We start from the raw sequence: 20,426 nt of genomic DNA, 5'->3' as shown, positions 1-20,426 counted from the left end.
ATCTCAAACATTTAAGAGCTTTTGTTTAGTGAAAGACCTGGCTTATGCTATATCATTGAATATTAGAAGATATTCTTGATTACTCTTTCCAGTTCAGTAAATATTTCTCATTTGCTTAGCTTTACAAGACTGAGTGACCACCCATGTGCTCAGTGTTAAACATGTTAATACATGTTTGCAGGATTAAAAAACAATTGGTTTTCTCCAAAGAATTCCCAGAATATCAAGTCACAGGAAAAAAGACGCAGATTAAAAAAAGAAAAAAAAGATAAATCCTATTATAAAGTAATGTGCTAAATCCTCCTTGAAGTTTCTCTTTTTATGCCTCATATAGTTAGAGGGGGGAAAAAAAAAAAAAAAAAAGCACCCAGATTTTGGAAATCAAAGATCAGTATTCTCTACAGAGAGAGACAAATGTTTTAAAGACTAACAAATTCATCAGACTCAAGATCTTTTACAGATGTTGATATACTCTGAATTCAGCCTGGTGTGGGCTGTTTTGAACTAAATTCAGAAAAACAGTGGTTTTTTAAATGACTCATTCACATAACTTAAGAGCCTCTATTTCTTATGCAATTTTCATAATTACAAATTAATGGCACAGATATTGCATCAGATATATACAAAAAAATACAAAACTAAATACACTACAGTAAGAGCAGCACTTCTGCAATGTCCCAGAAAGCTCCCAACATAATATTTTTGTAAGTAACTGCCCATCTGTTGGTAATTGCTATTGCTCACAAGACTAATTTTATTAATTGCTTGAAAATATTAGTTCCCAGCAGCAAGTATGTTAATAAAGTTTTAAAATTAGTTTTCTTCAAATGGTCAGTGATTAGAACAATATTTGCATGTTATTCATAATATAGTACATTCTAGGTAACTTTTAAGCCAGTTCTATGAACTTGCAGAAAATATGGATCTTAAGAAAACCAAATGTCATAACAGATGGATTTGTCTGATTTGCTGTCTAATCTTTGACGTTAAAGATCACTTTCCTGTCAGATGATAACATCAAGTTGTGCAGTTGAATTATACATTTCTCTATGCTGGAGAAAATTTCCCTTTTTCTCTTCATCTGGTTAATGTTTTTACATCAGTGTTTCACAGTCAAATTAATTTCCTGTCCTTCCATAAAATCATTTTGTTGAACATTCCTTCTTATACATCTACAGATACACAGCTCATCGCTAAATCTTATGCTATGTGTCTGGACAGTGACCTCTATCTGTAGATCAGATTTTGCAATAATTTGTCCATGTCAGAATATTCTATTTAAAGGAACCAGACAAACTTAACTTTCACATTGTTATAAATACTTGCACAGCCAAGCCACTACTGGGAAGACTTACATTATAATGGGTAAGAGAGAAATTATTTCAAAATCTGCAATGTGTGATGGATTATCTGCTACTACAACTTTGTGGCAGCTCTCAGTAAGAATTCTAGTGATGAAAATGATCACTAAAACATTTTAATTTGAATTCATAAAGCAATTCTATCATTTCAAAAGGTCCACAGAACCCTCCACAAACTCTTCTAGCTATACCACCTGCATTTCCTACAAATGTCTACTTTTACAACATGAAAAATGAGACTCAGAAAAATTTCTGAAATTTAATTCTGAAATTCTGAGGGCTTGTGCCCTCAGAAACATCCTCTCCCATTCTGACTGTTGAGTCTCACAGAAAGCTCAAAAATTATCAAAAAAGGCTCAAGAAGCTGGTGATTTCCATAAACAGGCATGATGGGAACAGTCTCCCTGTTAATGTTAATGAAAGGTGGGCTGGATGCACACAGGGACATGCAAAATCTTGAGCAGCAGTGCCTGCCTCATCAGGCATTACAGAGGTGTTCTGCAAACTATAAGGCAGCTGCCAAACTCTAAGAAGTGCCCAGGTTAAGCCTACAACTTAAATAGTTATCTCTGTTCAGTACTGATCTTGTTCTTGAGACTAATTATTCTTGTCACCCACATAGCTAATTATCTAAAGTTTAATACCTCTGAGCATGAACATCAGATGTGCAGAGCACTGGTGAAAGAGTCCTGAGACCACACTTACCAGTTCTCTTACAAGGTGGAAAAAAGATCAAGCTAAAAATCAGTGACACTGAATTCCCATCCTTATCCTAGCAATTCCTCTGAAATATAAATTAAGACCTGCAACTCCAAGGGCTTTTTCCAATGAGAAAGACATTATGAATTAAGTTAGAAGATGAATTTAAATTCAATAAGCAATCCTTACTATGCAGGCAGGTACTTTAATTTTGTATTAGAAGTATTCTTTTTTTTGTTCCGGTTCAGGTTTTATAGTTCTGAACTGAGATAAAAAGTACTTTTAAAGGAAGTTCACACAAAATACCATCTTATAAAAGATTATTTATTATTTATTAATTGTCACTTCTTATTCCTGTATGAAACTTCATTATGAAAAGAAGAATTTGGTAATTGTCTAGCAGCATTTTGCTACTTTTAAATTTTGCTGTAATCTTTTTTTTGTATTCTGAATAACTCAAATTAACCATGTAATTCAGATAGTTACTTGAGGATTTCCTGTTAGTAGTATTTCCACCTTCACGTGTTCACTGTGAAGTCCTCAATGAAAGTGCAATAATGCAAAGGTGAGTTTTTTTCCAATAAAACCCTCCCTATTTTGATACTTCAGAATATATATCTTTATTAATAAGGGCCAGCTCATACATTCATAGATGCTTAAGTAAAGAGAGGAAACATTATCCAGGGCTTCATGTGTAAAGCCACAGATATCTTCTCAGTTCTGGTTCTCACAGTAATGCCAGCATGAGGGAATCAGCAGGGACCTTGAGTCATTCTACAGCTGAAGTAACCAGTTAGAATACTATTTTTGTCTTTAATCCAAATGACCCAGAAGAAAATCCTGCACAAATTTGAGGTCAATGGTGAAACTCCTACTGACTTAAAAGAAGGTAGGGATTTTGCTGGAGTATTCATGGCCTTTCATGGTAATACTATCTATGTATTTTTGGAAAAAGGCATAATTGGAAAAGAAGCAGAGTCCAAAATTATTGCATCAGGAAAATTCCTACTTTTGCTTATATTGTTGCAATGTGTTTCCTAGTGTGTCAGTCAACAATAGGAAATATGCCCTGATTTGTAACAAAAGATTTTAGAAAGTAAATTTTAAAATATGTGCCTAACTCAGTAAAGAACACAGCAAAGTCCTCATTAAACACAATCCATGCAATTCTGAAAATGTCAGTAAGAAACTTGAGTGACATTATGGGGAGAAGCTGCGCATGCTCAGTTACAGTGCCTCCAGTTATCCATACCTCAAGCAATATGATCTACAGTTCTGGGCAGTATGACAGTGGCAGTTCTTTTCTTTCCATGTGTTTCCATTCTTTTGTTTCCATGTTTTTCCTTCAATGTATTATCATAGCACATTAAGCATGAAAAAACCCAGAACAACATTGATTTATAATGGTTTGGGTTTTTCTTCAGTAAAAATATATGAGAAAGTGAAGAAATAAATTAGACCCAAGCTCAAGAATCACAGTACTGAAAAACTCATTGTCGCCTAAAACCTCCATACCTACAGTTCATTTGTCCTTGAGCACAGAGAGATCTTTCTGGGTTGTTCCAATATCTACAACTACTCTTTAAATCAAACAATTTTTAGTTTAAATCCATAAAAAAAGAAATAATCTGTATCTCTGCAGGTTCAGAACTCTTAAATCTCACTTTCGAAACTATCATAGAAATGAAGAAATGGATCTGAGAAGGATCCTTTTTGAGGAAATGTAGATTAAGCCGTTGCATTCATAACGAATGTTGGACCTCTGCTGTGCCTCCTTGTGAAGTGAGGTGGAAGGTAACACTTTATCAGCTACTAAACATCAGTGTCTCTTCACTGTCTCCTTTCTATAAACATCTTTATCTTACATAAATATTAAGCTTAAACTGAGTGTCACATTTATTTGTTTACATACTATGATTCAACAAATAACTCTTTAATCAGAACTTCACACTCAAATGGGCAGTTGAAATCTCTGCTTTTAAAGAATGAGTAATCTAATATTGGTGATTCTTTACCTTCCCAAAAGTTGTAGGCACATTGTAACGGTTCATTTTACACCTAGATTCTCAATTTTTTTCATTACTTGCTCTTTCCCATCAAACCGAGACCCTTATTGAATAGTCTCAGGGTTTTTTGGGCACCAGTCACTCCTGCCTATTGTCTATGACTACAGACAGAAAAGGCTAAATCTGTGGTAAAATCAGCTGGGTTGGTTGGAAATCAAGTAGGCAGCACTCAAACACTGTCCTTACCATAATAATTCCATACACCTCTGCAGCTCTTGAATGACTGACATGTATAGCTTCATTTCTGGGCCTCAGCACCTCTCTCACAACCCTATAGCTCATCCACAGAAGTGCAGCTATCCTTTTTTCTTTTTTATTTTTAAAGCAGTCTTAGCTCCCCACTCCTGTCTTCCCTGTAGTCCATGTCCTCATTCATGCCAAAGTAACAGTAATTTTCTTTTTTCATATTTGCTGTCAGCATTTCCATTTCTTCATTACATCCTATACTTCTTTATTGCTGTTATAGTTGTCCTTTTATCCTCTCTTCTAACTAAAAATTTTCTCAAGCCAAAACCACAGACACATATGTGAGCAACTTCAAACCAATCCTGGGGTCCCTGAAGTCTTAATCCATATCCAATTTTTGCAGCTTGAGCCATCTCTAATCCCTAATTGCTCCTGTCATCTCTTTCTCACAGCCCTGGCTGTAAGCCACAATGTTTTATGCTGCCTTCTGTGCTTGGAAATAAAGTTACAATGCCCTCCTGTCTCTTCAGTCTTAAAAACATATTTATTTTCTGAATGCTTCCTTCCAATGACTTTTTTGCCGAAAATTTTGTATATGAGCTGTTGTCAGCATTTTGGCTATAGAGCATACTAGCACTCATGACATGAAGCAAAAGCCACAAGCAGCATGCTGCCTTGTGGTCACTTCCCCAAAGAGAGGACACCTACGTTTTTGTATACAGTCCAAAGACTTGCATTTGCAAAGCATTTTTTCTAATTAGTATTTCTTGTAAAATATATAAACAGTCCTCAGCATAGGAATTAAAAGCCTGTGTGAGAATCCAAACCACAAAGCTATAAAGACATATAACTCATGATGTTCTCTTTTTAGTGTACTGAGATTGCACACAGCCACAGCTTCAGAAAATGGAGCAGCCACTGAAACCCAGAATGGTCAGTGTTTTGGGCTCCCTGCTAGGAGGTGGGAAAACAGATTTTCTATGTCCCTCAAGAAAGACAGAAAACTGAAACAGGGCTTTGATATTTTGTGTTCATATTCTGGCCACCAAGCTGGTGATACAACAGTAATATCAGTAACAAATTCCCTCTCTGGGTTATAAAGGAAAGCACTGAACAGCATCACATCTTATACAGAGGGCAATGCCGTATGTCTGTGCTAAACATCCTTTGAAAATATCCGCTGAATTAAGCACTTTCAAGATCTTACTTTTGTATTCTTCTCATATACATTGCTTCAGTAATTTAGAAAATTCTATAGTTTTCTGCAGTGAAAATACAGTTTTGCATGCGAAATTTTCACTGATCTCAATATACTGAAGATGAAGGAAAGAATTTCTAGTTAGTTAGTCAGCTTTGGCCTCGAAATGAGACAAAAGGCTTTTATCACAACATTAAAATCATAACATTATGAGGGTTTTTTAAAAATTCATTTTGATGATTACTTTTTCTTCAGGACTCTAATGGTGCTTGCGTAGACAAAGGTGACATTACAGTAGTTTGCAGATCTCCCACCCTACTATTTTATAAAGCTTAGGCCAGACTGTAGATACTGAAAGTTACATGGACTGTAAGCTTACGTGACCAAGAAAGCCAGATGTGAATCCTCAGAACATGAGCTGACACATCAGCTCAGGAAATGCCAGAGAACAGAGGTTTATAAAAGTTGTATTTGTAAAAGTCAGCTGTAATGTAGGAATATTATATTTTTTTGGTAATAAAAACACTTCTGCTGGGGGAAAACAACAGATCTAGTAAATTACGTGTGATTCATATATTATCTAATAATTAGAGAAATGTAGGAAGCACTGTTTAATTTAAAAAAAAAAAAAAAAAAATTAAACCAAAAAACACAAACCAAAAATCCAAAACAACAACCACCACCCTAAATTAATGAATTAACTAAAAAATTGGAAAGATGATTCAGTTACAGAGCTAAGCAAGACTCTTTACAATGGGGAAAGACTGAATTTTCCCATTATCAAAGATTATCAATACTCTAGATACAATTACATGAATTAGTACTGCAGTTCACACAGAAGACTTTCAACATGGGTGTGTCTTCACGGGTGCCTGATGCAAAACAAACAGTAGTCCTGTTAAGTTGCTTCTGTCTCTGGAGAACCTAATTACAGACATTTCTCAAACTAACAGATTAACCTCACTTTTATACAGTGGAATAATTTTGCTAATTTTAACTACCTTATAGTGGATTTATGATAGTGCAGAATAAAGTCAAATATTCCACATCAGGAAGTACATTAAGAGTATTCTTGCTCAACCTTTGGATTTCAAACAATTGACCAATTGATGAGAAGTGACTGACACTGCGAGACGTTGCACTGACCTACGCCGAGAACAAGCAAGGAGAGAAAATTCTGACCTATTGGTAGCAGAAGCAGAAAACATGGCATAATTTGGTTTGGTATAATTCTAAGCGAAGATGAAGAATCCCATGCTTCCCCTTTAGGTAGCAACTGCTCAAACATAAAGGTTCATGCCAGAGCAATTCCCTCTTCTCACCTTCTTGCCAGTATTCATATATAAGATAAAATTCTAGGAAAAATACAGGATTACATTGTGGAAACAGACTTTTTGTAAGATCCACTACTGTCTCTATTTTATCAGGATTTTAGATACCCCAGTAATGGTTTATTTTGGTTTTTATAATAGCAACAAGAACAAAATACAGAGAACCCTGAAAATTAAAGAGTCGTTAAAAATCATTCTTTTTATGATTTTTTTTTTTTAATCTTTTTTTCCCTTTTTAAAATTCTCACATAAATCCAGTTCCAGGTGAGCTTTATTGTTCTTTTTAATAGAATTTATTTTCTTCTTCTATCCTACTCTCAAGAGAGCCAAATGAATTTTACAATGACATAAGCCTACTGAAGTGACACTTAGAGCTGGATGAAAAACAGAGAGTGGTTTCAAGGATTTTTTTTTTTTTTTAACACTTAATTTTGGTCAAAATTGAAGCAGGACAACAAAGGAAATTGAGTTTCCAAAACTGCAGATCTAAGAGAAACTGACTTTCTCATGAGCTAACATGACACTGAATTTCACTGAGCAGTTTTAGAAGCTTCCCTTTGACTCTACTTCATGGAAAATACAAAAATACTGCTTTCCCTTTTCTGCCTGTATACCTTGGGGCTCTGTCACAGGTCTGGGGCACATGAAGCTGACAGTCTTACAAAGTATGGGTTCAGTTAAAGTCATGTCTTGTTTCAGAAATTGACTTTATTCCCAAGATGTTATAAGCAAAGTATATTGAGTAAAGAGAATACAAGAAATCTGCCGAGATATTATGAGACTTCCTCTAATATCATGCTTGTGCATTGATTATTTCACATGTTGTCTGTTCACTAAGGGCAAAAAATTGGACTCCAAATCTCGTAGTGAGAAGTATGGGAGAATAGAGAGGACATTATGTACTGCTCATTTAAGATATCTAATTATCAGTAGAACAAAGCTGTCAGAGCTATCACCAAAGTTAGGAGGATCTGAGCTTTGAAGATAGAACATGCTGCAGAATGCTCTAAAAACACTGAACTAAAGCATCTCAAAGTGGACATCCAATATTTGTGTACCTTAATGTTGCTTTGATTCAATACCCTGTCTGTAAAGTGAGGATAACAAAAACTACCATCTTGTAGTTGACAGATTAAAAGAAATTAATTGCCTGTGGAGTGCTTTGATACTGTAATGCTGAATATCACAGAGAAACCCACAAGGTAATTAATAATTCTGTCTCCAGTGCAAGGCTGAATAGTATGCAGGAACTGAGGCCTAGAATGGCACAATGTGCAAGAGGAAAACAAAACAATGAACAGTCATTGACAGAGAGAGCACTGAGTAGGGAAAGTGTACATGCACCTACTCCCAAACTGTAATGCAGATGCCCAGCATGGCCAAACTAATACTGTACATGAGATCTTCATGATGATGTTGCCTCACTTTTTAGTTCTTGATTTTCCTACATTTTATTTCAATTTCCTGTATGTAAGATATTCCCGTGCTAAGTAACACACAACTCTTTTATTTCTTGTCCAGATTAAATATAATGTCTTTATAGGAGATCCTCTTTGAAAGTGATGTTTTAAAAGTCAGTGAAGCACAATGAATGAACTAGCTCTGCTCCTATACTGCTTGAACTATCTGAGTCCAGATTTTGGAAAGGAAAAGGAAGTAATAAATTTTGCTTGAACTCACCACACATTTTAATTGCACAGAACTCCCAGGGGGTGTTAGGGTCAAGAGTGTAGCACCATGGTCTCAGCTTGCCATCAGGATTGCGGCAGTAATTATCATCAAAGCCCTTGTCAGGATATCTGCAAACCACAACAAGAAACGTGTCAGGGAAGTCTTCCTGGCAACACTGCACAGGCATACACAAGGTACTTAAAGGACAGTCTTCAGCAGAGGCAAACAAGAACCAGTTACCATTAACCTTGGGTCTGATCCTGAGATCCTGAGATTGATGCAGATACTCTTTTAACACTATTAGAAAGTTAATAACATAAAATGTCTTTCCAAATATGCAGCAGAATCAGACCTCCACTGAGGGGATTCCCTGCTGTGCTAATGCACAGGATACCGGATGGGGTAACTCTGCTAATTGCTAAACTCTTGGTCTTGTGTCTGTCAACTGATGACCAGACTCTAAAGCCACTCATTTTTTTAAAACAGCCCAATTAAGTGTGGATTATATAAACACTGCCTGGCATGCTGGTCTTATTAAGAAAACAGGTTCTTCAGTGCAACAGCCCTGAGTTCAAACTGGAAGCTATTTTGAGTAGCTATGTTGCTAATGATAGCTCCATTTTTGTAATAGAGCTTATTCTAGGTCATACCCTCATATCAAGCATTGAGGGAAAAAAGGAGAAAAATAAGGAATTAACTTCCGTCTCACTTTATCTCATTAAGATTTGAAACTGTTGTGCCATTTAATTGTTTCCATGTTCCTACTGCCATCATTGAACAATCAGACAGATATTCAAGATAAAGAGGTACTTTCGGCATAAATGTGCTATATTAACATCTATAAACTTAAAGGGAATGATATAAATGCATACTTTTTTTTCCTCCTGTGAATACAAATTGTCTTGGTTTTCCAGTTTTATTGAAATGTGTTTGTAAAAGAAACAAAAAATAGATTTGCCCCTGAGGGAAACATGAAAAGTATGTAACAGAACAATAAAGTTAACTACCTGGGAACCTGAACACATTTACAACTGCAAGCAGATGTGTTTCTCACAAGCAGAGGAAGGTATGATTTACAAGCCTGTGTTTTTGCTAGGATGCTTTCTCTGTCAAACAATCATCCTAATTTTGACTCATGCATTTGCAACTTGATCTCCCATTCCTTGGGAAAAATCAGATTCCTTCATCTATACAAGGGACAGGGACAGCATTAAAGTAGAATTTAAAAAACAAAACAAAACAAAACAACCACGTCAAACCACCAAAACCACCAAGGAGAAACCTCACAAAACTGAAAATGCAAGAGCAGTCAAGAATGTGGTAGTTTCAGATCTAGCAGGAGTACCTTGTTTCCTGCTACACAGAAGACAAACTGTAAAGGAAAAAATGGTGTTCAAGGATTTCACAAGAAAACAGTTAATGGGCTAGTAATATAGCAGAAAACAAGGTGTCTTTGGCCACCCAGTAAGTACAGTGACAAGCTTTGATGTCAGCAGCACATGCTCTGTGTCATGTAGCAATGGAGAGTTAGTTCATGGCAGTACCCAGGAACCAAGGTGAGTCCAGGAATGCCAAGGTATCTACAGTCATAGCTCCCAAAAACCATTCAAAACAACTGGGGATATAAAGAACCCACTCTCTAGAAGGCAAGTGTCTTTCATAGCACTGAATGCTCTGTCTTTCCTAATATTATATGATATGTCCCCACAGTATGACAGAAATATGTTGTTTACTAATTAAAACTTAAGTAGAGATATAACAGTTCTTTCAGGATCAAGCTTTGAGTGTCTTTGTGGGATGGAGTAGTGTTCATGAACTATATCTTTCCACCTACTATATCTGTGTGCCCTTTTCTAGAGCAACAACAGCCTTCCCAGTCACTGGTTCTTCCCACAATATTCAGGCATGCTTCTGCCTTCCTTCATATCCAGCAAACAACAGTTCCTCAGTTCCTATAGAAAAGGCCAACTAACACCTTTAAGACACAAATAGTAGGGATGAGATAAACACCAGGGCTTCAAACTGTTCCACACAATTCACAGTGAGACTATGGAGGATTCCCTGAGAGCTCATCCCTTTGCTCTGCACACTCCTCCTTCCCCAGAACACTTGGGCACAGATATCTTGCTGAGACCCAACAAAGAGCCCGAGGTTTCCAAGATCTTTCAGAGCCCTACATATTTCTTTTTTTTTTCCCCCTGGTACTGCAGTAGCTGTACTTCATTGCTGAAACTGAAATGAAACATTAAGATACACATTTGGTGTCAAAATCAATACTTTTTTCCAGTTTCTCGGGTAGGGGGAAGAGTGTTAGATGAAGAGATAACATTTAGTCTCTTTGAAGAGACAGATGTTGTTTTCTAGCTCTGCTTGAACTACACTGAATCTTAGTGTCTTAAACTCTTCACCAGTATTTCTTTTCCCTTTTCATTTTAAAAGATATGCAGGACTGGAAACTTGATTTTGTATAAAGTGCATTTTCATACAAGAGATATAAACCAGAGTATTTTAATAAAAGGATATCTGCAGTTATTCAACACTTATACTACAACTCTACTTTCCTCCAAGAAATAAGTACCCATTTTCACCGTATATTTGATTTTGAGCAGAAAATATAAGCAGAAGAGGAGAATACTGTTGCCTCCTTATGCTGCTCTAGGCCTATCTAAGTCATTATCCTCAATGATCTCTCTTCCATACTGAGGCATAATCCTGTCCATAAGGAGTACATGAGAGAACTGGAGCTTCCAAATGCAATTCTGCATCTACTAATAGCTAAAAATGGGTCATGCAGGAGCTGTTTGGGGGGATTCCTACTGCTAGTTTCAATCACATCTAAGTGAAAAGGTATTATCAATTCTTTTCAGTAACTGACCTCTGAAAGGAATAAATACGGAACAAATCATTGAGGTGACAAAAAAGAAAAGAGATATATTCATCCAGAGCTGAAAGCATTGTCCAACAGCAGGGAGACTGCAGCATCTGAAAAGATTAGTTTTACCTCTCTTTCTTTGTCATTACAACTGATTAATCCATAAATGAAAATAAGTTTAAATTTGCCCAGCCAGTCCTTCCTGGTTTCCAAGTACTTCACATTACCCCCAGATGATATAGTATAAGCCTCTCTAGAGATTGCTGTATTTTAATGGATCATTTGTTCCAGACCTCCTCTCTTATTTTTAACTTAAATAACTATTAAAAAAAAAAAAAAAAAACAAACAAACCAAAGCCCACAAAAATTTTCAAAGCTAGTATAATCAAAGTATAGTTGTCACTACTTTTAGTGACCATTCCATTAAGTAAATAAAAATCAGTGTATTAGAAATGTACTGGACCCCAGTTACTCTTCTGAAAGTACATATATATCAGCGCAATATGGATGGATCATGTTTTGATTTAAAAAGCATTTTTATTACAGTCTGAAAACTCTCAAGAAGACATTTTTTGAGGAAATCTTTCAAGGAGGAAGGCGATTATTCGTGAGACTGCAGTTAGCCTGAAAAGTAATTTTGTAAACAATCCAAAATTAACAACAACAAAAAAAATCCTCCTGACAGTAAAATTATTACTGTTTGTACACATAAATTCTATAAATGATTCACTCCCAAGGAGCAAAATTCTTTCTGTGACTAATTCAGCAAGTGCATGGCAAAACTCAGAAACAGATTATCTTCAGTCCCAGTCTGTTATTACAAAATATTTATTGTAGCAGAACTATGGAAGAACCTGCTATTATTCATGAAGCAGATCATCTGAGCCAAGAGGAAAAAGAGGTTACATCACATAAACTCCAAACCTGCAGACCCTAATGTTTTACTGAATAATCAGGCTTTCTAAAATCTACCAGTACCAATATTTCTGAGTATAAAAATGATGCTTTATTTAGTAGAACACTTCAACATACATAAAGATACTTTCAGTGGAAGGTCTCAATTATTCTGTCTGTTGATTCTTGTAGTCTTCCTCTGGCAGTTTAAATTTATTCAAACCATTTTATAAATTGAGTTAATCCAAAATCCAGAGTAAAACTGAAATGAAACTTTAGTCCAGTTTAAGAGAAACACAAAGGTCCTCCTGTGTGGCCTAAACCCCCACACATCATCCTTCCAAAAGTGTGTATTATAGATGACCCTTTGCAGTAGGGTGAATTTTACCCTCTAGGACAAATCCTAATGGGGATGCAATTTGCCTTGTTATTTCTGACTCATCTTTTGGCATTATGTATCTATGTCTAAATTAAAAAGAGAAAAGAAGTCTTACATATAATTCCATGTGCATAAAAAGCTAAACAGAATGATGAACTCCTTTTCCAGGCTGAAAAAGAACATGTAGTGGACAAATGCTTTTGTCAAATGAATTGGATACTTGCACCTGTTTACAACAAAAGACCATCTACAGCTTTAAAGCTGTTCAATATTTCAAAAAAGAAGCATACTCTGACTTGACAATGTTGCAAGTTTGTATTCACTAATTGTGTTAAGAACTCTAACAAAACTTTGACTTTTAATCATTATTTACTTTGTGATTACTTTAAGGTATTTTAAGCTGACTGAAGCTGCGTCACAACATATACAGAAACATTCAGAGGTTAATTTTTTATTGTCAGTGAAGCTAGGGAGAAAATTTTGATCAATTAATACAGTGCATGTACATCACTGCACTACACAGCCGTGGCATGTAGCCACAACGGCACAAAATAGCATCCTGCATCTCCATCATGATGGTAACCAGCCTGCACACACCATGTGTCAGAAGCCCAAGGAACTAGAACTGGTGAACTCTATAAATTTCAGTTCAGCTAACGTTGATTTTGCCCAACTTGTTCCAGAACGTGTGTAATTTTCAGATTATAACCACATGGATTTTGTTGGGGGGAGGAGAGGTTACCTCTCTGGACGATATTTGTGCTTGTGTGGTCTCTGAAGATCCCAGCGCTGACACTCTTTGCCTGACTCGGTGTGATCCATTGGCCCTCTGTAACTCTCTCCGTTGCAGGTCATGCATTCAACTAGGAAAAAAAAAAAAAAAAGGTACTAGTAGTTTATTATGTTGATGACTTGTAGAACAAAAAAAAAAAAAAAATTAAATCATATCTCTGCTGTCATAAACTGAAACCAACCTACAGAGGTATAAAAAAGTATCTTTTATTAGGTTGGTGTGGGAAATGATTTGGAATAGAAATGCAGCTCTTAGATCTAATCCAGATGCTTAAATTTGGTATCATTTTATAAGACACTTAAGGTTTTAAGGCAGGTAGGTGTGAGCTGCTAGAGGCATTCATGTTCCTAGCAGATTTTTAACCTTACCTATAGTTAGTAACAGAGAGACACACACATCTAAGCAAGGAGTATTTTTGAGAGGTGGTATTTTCTAATTAAGTAACATATATTTTTCTAAGTCACTCTAAGTCATAGTATAATAACAGCACAAGATTAAGCCCAGAATAATGGCTGAATCACAATTTCATGCCATACAGTCTGTCTCTTTAAATTCCTAGCACTTTCAGCTACATATGATACTATTTCTTTTAGATACTAATTCTTTTTGGCAGCTTAAACTATGATACATTTTCAGCCCTGGTTTGGGAAAGTGGGTGGTAGAGGGAGAGTGGACAAAAGCTACCAAAGGGATTTGAAATCACTGTTGAACAAAATATGCTTCATAATTTAGAATGAGAAGTCTTAAAATATAAAATAAATTTACCATAATTAACTATAGACACATTTCTGAAGTGCCCTCTAATTAGAGTAATTGTAATGAAGGATCACTTAGTAAATAGTAATTTATGCAATTACAGATCTCACTCTTCAGTCAAAACATCCGCTACCAAAGTCCTCATCCTGCAGTGAGCTCCAGGTCTTATCCCGTTTGAAGCTCACTTAAACTGATCATTAAATGTTAGCTTTTAATAGATTTTCAAGCTCCTTATAAATCACTCTTTTCCTCCCTCTCTTCCTCCCTCTCTCCTTTCCTCTCCCTTTTCTTCCCCCACCACTTCATAGCTATTGCACATGACACATTAGTAGGAAAATTAAAAGCATCCTATCTTGAGGATTTAAATGGGTTGATTAACTGGAACTGAATTGGCTGATTAGCAAGATACAAGAGCTTAGTTTGGAGGTTAGCAGAACTTAAAAGTCAACAAATGTAATGGTGCACATGAAGTGTCTTTTGAATTCTGTGATTTCAAAGTCAAAAGGGTTTGGATTTATAAAAGGTTTTACATATTTATACTATTCGTTTGAAAACCAAAATGCATGCTTAGATTGAATTCTCATCCTGTAATTCAGTATCTATATTTTCATCAAAAAGAAGAAGATTTTACCATGGAAGGGAACTAGATGATTTTATCACATAGTAATACTGAAATTGTGAATGGATTCACTATGGACTAGACAAGTGAAAAAAGGGTCACATCTGTGCAATAAGCATCACTTCATTGTTCCAGATCCTCCATGACCTGAAAAAAAAGCTGCTGAGCCTGCAAGCTTGTTCAAGTTTTCCAGAGTACTGGAACATAACAAGATCTCCTCTTTCTCTAATAACTGCTTTTATTGCTACTTGAGTTACTCTTGCTGAGAAATCACCTATTCTTTCTCCAAAGTCCATGAACAAGTGTCACTGAAACTATCAGAAGTTCTGCGTACCTGCTGCCAACAGAGAAAGGCAAGTTTACACACGAGCCGTGCTGGGTTACCTTGTGAACAGAGGGGGATGTCGCAGACTTCATGGCGGGTCTCTGGACTGGTGGTGAAACACCATGGCCCTCCCTCTTCCCCTCGGGGGTTTCGACAGTAGTTTTCCCGCAGGTCTTTACCCCGATAGCTCGAAGGCAAAAAGCTAGTTTTAAAATGACAATCATTACAGTATAAGAGCATGCAAACTTTGGTGTTAATCATACTATTTTTTACAAACAATTAGAAACAATCACATTTCTGCTTCCTTCTCCCTCCACCCTGCCTACACAAATGCACACACCCAAATATCTGTCCATACACAAATACACATCTTCAGTCAGGATTACTCAATCAATGGCCTAAATATGGGAAAACTTGTCTAGCCCATAGCTTGCTCTAGTGAGTTTTACTCCCATCCCTCGGGCACCCAGAGCCAGCTATCTGCTGCAGAGCCAGAGGCAGCAGCACACTCCCTGCTGGACAAGACCAGCTTGTAACTACTTTCACAAGGGTGGAAGGCCCTTTGACAAAGGGGAAAAATGTATTGGATGAGTATGGGAAAAATTCATTGTATCCATAGCCATGTCAGACCCACCTTTCCAGTGCATGTTGTGCACATATAGCAGGCCCAGCTGGGTATAGTGTGCACCTACTACATAAAGCCCACAAGCAGAAAACTTCTTCCCATCCCTGGTCAGGGAGAGGTAGAACTGAGCATCAGGAACGTGTGAGCGTGACTGAGCAGTGTGACACACCATGCTGAGAGGCTTTCACTGCCCAAAACCATGGAGTGTTTTGCATTTCAGCATCAGAAATTTCCCCGATACTGCTTCAACTGTCTTGCTTCATGTTCTGCCACAAGCCCTATTGTTGTCACCTTAGGGTCTGCTACTTATAGACCCACTCATCATTGCTATTGTACAAATAATACCATTTAACAGTGATCTAGATGACTTAAACTGTGTTCTCCCTTTCACTATATTCTCTGCTGTTGCTGTAATAACAATACCCCTTAAGATTTTTCCCTTAGATTAGTTCTCAGACCAATGCTAAGGACTTTGTTTTTCTTTAGTGATTTTATAGAAACATGAGCTAATACTATATTTTTTTGCCTAAAACACATTTTTGGTATGAGACTCTGTCACTTATACTCAGTCCATCAAATATAAACTCTCCAGGGTCAAGGATTTGTGTTCTTAGCTGTGTGTAAAATTATGTGCTTATCTCTAGAGAAACTCCCACATACACACTGACATATATATATATATATATATATATATAAAAGTAATGCCACTTACTTTTTCCCTACCAACTAGGGAATAGCTAACCCCATAGTAAGGAGCCCAATCCCAGAGCTCATTCTGTTCAATGCCACTGCAAGAGCTCACAATCACATTCAGACTGCACATTGCAGACAAACCCAGTGGCACTTCACTGCCAGTTTCATTGCAGTGATGCTTAAACAGCAACTAAATTTCTGTAGTTAAAAAGCACAGTAAATTCAGAGTTATGCTCAATCCCATGTAGATTTTTTTTTCTTAATTAAAAAGTTGGGCAAAATACATAGGGGATTACACAAAACTTGGAATTCAACTTAACAAATTGATTTAATTTTTGAGCTTTATTTTGGGTATTTGTTTGTTGGGTTTTTTTCTGTTGGGGCTGGTTTTGTTTTGTTTTGGTGTGGTTATTTTTTTAATCAGCAAGGGATTTCAATTGTATCTATATTCTAGAGGAAAAAAAGGAATAAAATTTCATCTAGCTTCTTTTACAAGACTGTAGACTCTTGTAGCTTAAGAAACTAAACTAAGTACTTAAGACAGTCTTTATACACAAACACTGATTTAATTTATACACAAAAACAAAAGAAAAATGTATGGTTCCTGCTGTCCTTGGCAAATTCAGTTATAAATGAATAAATTTAAAATATTAAAAAAGAGAGAGAGAGAGAAACAGAAAGCAAATTATGACATGTGAAATTTTAATCATGTTTTACTTCTCTTAATGAAATCTTTGGACTAACTGAAGTGGAAAATACCTCTGTTAATTGCATTGTAGTTCTAGTCAATGCAGTGTGGAAGTGCTTTTCTTATTTTTAGTGCTTGAACAGAATAATTTTTATGTTGTTACTGCTGCCTATAAAATTGTTGCTTCTGATTTTCTTCTGTAGTTTGTAATATTAAAAAAGGGAAAGAAAGGGAAAGAAGGAAGACCTGGAGAACTATGGGCCAGTCAGTCTCACCTCTGTGCCTGACAAGATCATGGAGTGGATCCTCCTGGAAACTATGCTAGGCCACATGGAAAATAAGGAGGTGATTGGTGACAGCCAACATGGCTTCACTAAGGGCAAATTGTGGTTGACAAATTTGGTGGCCTTCTACGATAGGGTTACAGCATTTGTGGATAAGGGAAGAGCAACTGATGTCATCTACCTGGACTGTGCAAAGCATTTGGCACTGCCCTGCATGACATCTTTGTCCCTAAATTGGAGAGACATGGATCTGATGGATGAACCACACAGTGGAAAAGGAGTTGTCTGGACGGTCACACTCAAAAAGTCGTGGTCAATGGCTCAATGTCCAAGTGGAGAGCGATGATGAGTGGCGTTCTTCAGGGCTCAGTATTGGGACCGGCGTTTAACATCTTTGTTGGCAACATGGGCAGTGGGATTGAGTGCACCCTCAGCAAGTTCATTGACGACACCCAAGTTGTGTGGTGTGGTTGACACACTGGAGGGAAGGGATGTGCCATCCAGAGGGACTGTGACGGGCTACAGAGGTGGGCCCATGCAAACCTCATGAAGGCCAAGTGCGAAGTCCGGCACATAGGTCAGGGTAATCCCATGCAAATACAGGCTCGGAGATGAGTGGATTGAGAGCAGCCCTCCAGAGAAGGACTTGGGGGTATTAGTGGATGGAAAAGTGAACATGAGCCATCAGTGTGCTTTTGCAGCCCAGAAGGCCAGTTGCATCCTGGGCTACATAAAGAGAAGTGTGGCCAGCAGGTCAAGGGAGGTGATTCTGCCCCTCCACTCTGCTCTTGTGAGATCCCACCTGGAGCACTGTGTCCAGCTCTGGGGCCCCCAACATAAGAAGGACACGGACCTGCTCAAGCGGGTCCAGAGGAGGACCACAAAGATGATCAGGGGGCTGGAACACCTCCCCTATGAGGACAGGCTGAAAGAGTTGGGGTTGTTTATCCTAGAGAAGAGAAGGGTCCAGAGACTACTTATAGTGGCTTTCCAGTACTTAAAGGGGGCCTAAGAAAAGCTGGGGAGGGACTCTTTATCAGGGAGTGCAGTGATAGGATGAGTAGTAACAGTTTTAAACTGAAGGAGGGTAGATTTATATTTGATATAAGGAAGAGATTCTTCACTGTGAGGGTGGTGAGACACTGGAACAGGTTGTCCAGAGAGGCTGTGGATGCCCACTCCCTGGCAGTGTTCAAGGCCAGGTTGGACGGGGCTTTGAGCGACCTGGTCTTGTGGAAAGTGTCCCTGCTTATAGCTGGGGGGTTGGAACTAGATGACCTTTAAGGTCCCTTCCAACCCAAACTATTCTATGATTGTAAATCTCACAAATTTTTCTTAGTTAAAGACAGCCCTGGGCAAACTTTTCTGATGGACATTGCAACCTGTGTATGTGTTAATGCAGTATGTCAGTGCATATTAGAATATTTTATTTAATTTTCCTGCTGGAAAATCTTTCTGCTCAGAAATTATGGACATTAGAAAATACAGGGAGAAGACATTTAAAATTACATCAGATATGCTGTCAGAACATTTTAAAAAAAACCTCTAAATGAATATTAGATGGGTCAGATGAATAGCAGAATGGGTCAGATGAATATCAGGATGGGTCAGATATACACATGGCTTCAACAGGTACTGAAGTAACATTCTTGAGGGAGGAAAGGATGAGGAGATGCAGCAAAGACCTATCCAGAAATGGAAGATAGAGCCTCTCCTAGAACTGATTTGTGCGCTGATTTAATTCAACTATATTAGCGAAGGAAAAAAAAAAAAAAAAAAAAAAAAAAGAAGCTAAAAACTGAAGCCAGTAAGAATAATGGTAAAAACAGATTCAACCACAGCAAAAGTCATGGAAATTAGCAAAAAGTCTGTGAAGTACTGATCTACTCTTTGCCCATTTCTCTTTAAACCCTTTTTGCATCGGCTTTAACCATTTACATAAAAAACTCTTAAGAGAAAAAAAAGATGATCTTGTAATCTGTACTAGGATGGAGATGAAAATAATGGAACCCTGACTTCAGCTGGGGAGTCTCCAGGTTCTACTGGAATACAGATAAATAAAAATATATTTTTTAAATCCAAGTACAAGTTTAAAGTCTGAAGTTAATTCAATTCTTTCTAGAATGATAATGAAAAATCAGTAAAGTACATTTCTCCCTTGAATATGAAAAAAGGATTTATTTTCCAATGGCACTTCATGATAATCAGATGTTGAGAAAAACTGACCTAAAAATCTAAGCCTTTCATACTAATAAGTTCCAAACACACCACTACTGTCTGCTTCTTCCCATCTCCCTCATGTCTCTGATGATGAAATCATATTTTCTGATGTTGAAAAACAAAATTAGCATGCAGCCACCTCATTTATCCAGTGACCTTTTAAAAATTAAACTTATTGCACAAGGCAGGAGAAAAGTCATTCTCATAAAATTCATCATAGAAGAGTGGCTGTCCAAATGTATTAGATAATACTGTGTATGCTGTATATTAAAATGTAATTTAGTGCTAATATATACTATCCAGACAGTTTTCTTTCTTTAATTATATAAAGGCATATGTATATTTTATAGGATAAATGCTTGTTGTTGTTTAGGCTGTAATTATTGAGAGTTCTTTCTCTTCTAAAAGATGAAGATTGTATATTTCAAGGTGTTGAGTCTCAAGAGTTCATCGCTGTGGGAGCTGATGGTATTTATCTTATGTTCACAATTAAGAATGGGTCTGGTCCCACACTGAAAATCAGACACACTACCATCTATATTATAAGCAGACAAGTCCAAGCCTGAGGCTCAGCTTTGTAGCACATCATGAGGAGAGAACCCAAGTATCCTTGGCTTTTTAATGTTGTTCCAAGATATCATCTTGCACACTGGATAGATTTGGTCAGGACAAGACTAAGCAGTGCACAGCCCAGTTCCTTGCTAGCAATCTCCAGCTTGGCTCCTCCTAAACAAAGTTCTGATGCTGGGAGTCCAGAGCAATAGGC

General features: G+C 37.1%; 1 protein-coding gene across 1 annotated transcript in view; it reads right to left on the bottom strand.

Moving 5' to 3' along the window:
* Window positions 1-20,426, bottom strand: part of HGF (hepatocyte growth factor) — a 60,851-nt gene that overhangs the window by 21,565 nt on the left and 18,860 nt on the right. The window contains exons 5-7 of the mRNA XM_074869865.1: window positions 15,210-15,352; window positions 13,400-13,520; window positions 8,522-8,640 (exon numbers count right to left, since the gene is read on the bottom strand). Of these exons, the coding sequence (XP_074725966.1) occupies window positions 8,522-8,640; window positions 13,400-13,520; window positions 15,210-15,352 (383 nt within the window). The remainder of the gene's footprint in view (window positions 1-8,521; window positions 8,641-13,399; window positions 13,521-15,209; window positions 15,353-20,426) is intronic.

This window comes from Strix uralensis, chromosome 5 (genome assembly GCF_047716275.1).
Source record: "Strix uralensis isolate ZFMK-TIS-50842 chromosome 5, bStrUra1, whole genome shotgun sequence".
NCBI classification, from domain to species: Eukaryota; Metazoa; Chordata; class Aves; order Strigiformes; family Strigidae; genus Strix; species Strix uralensis.
Note: the sequence above shows the minus strand (reverse complement) of the source record. Positions and strands in the feature narration are given on the sequence as shown.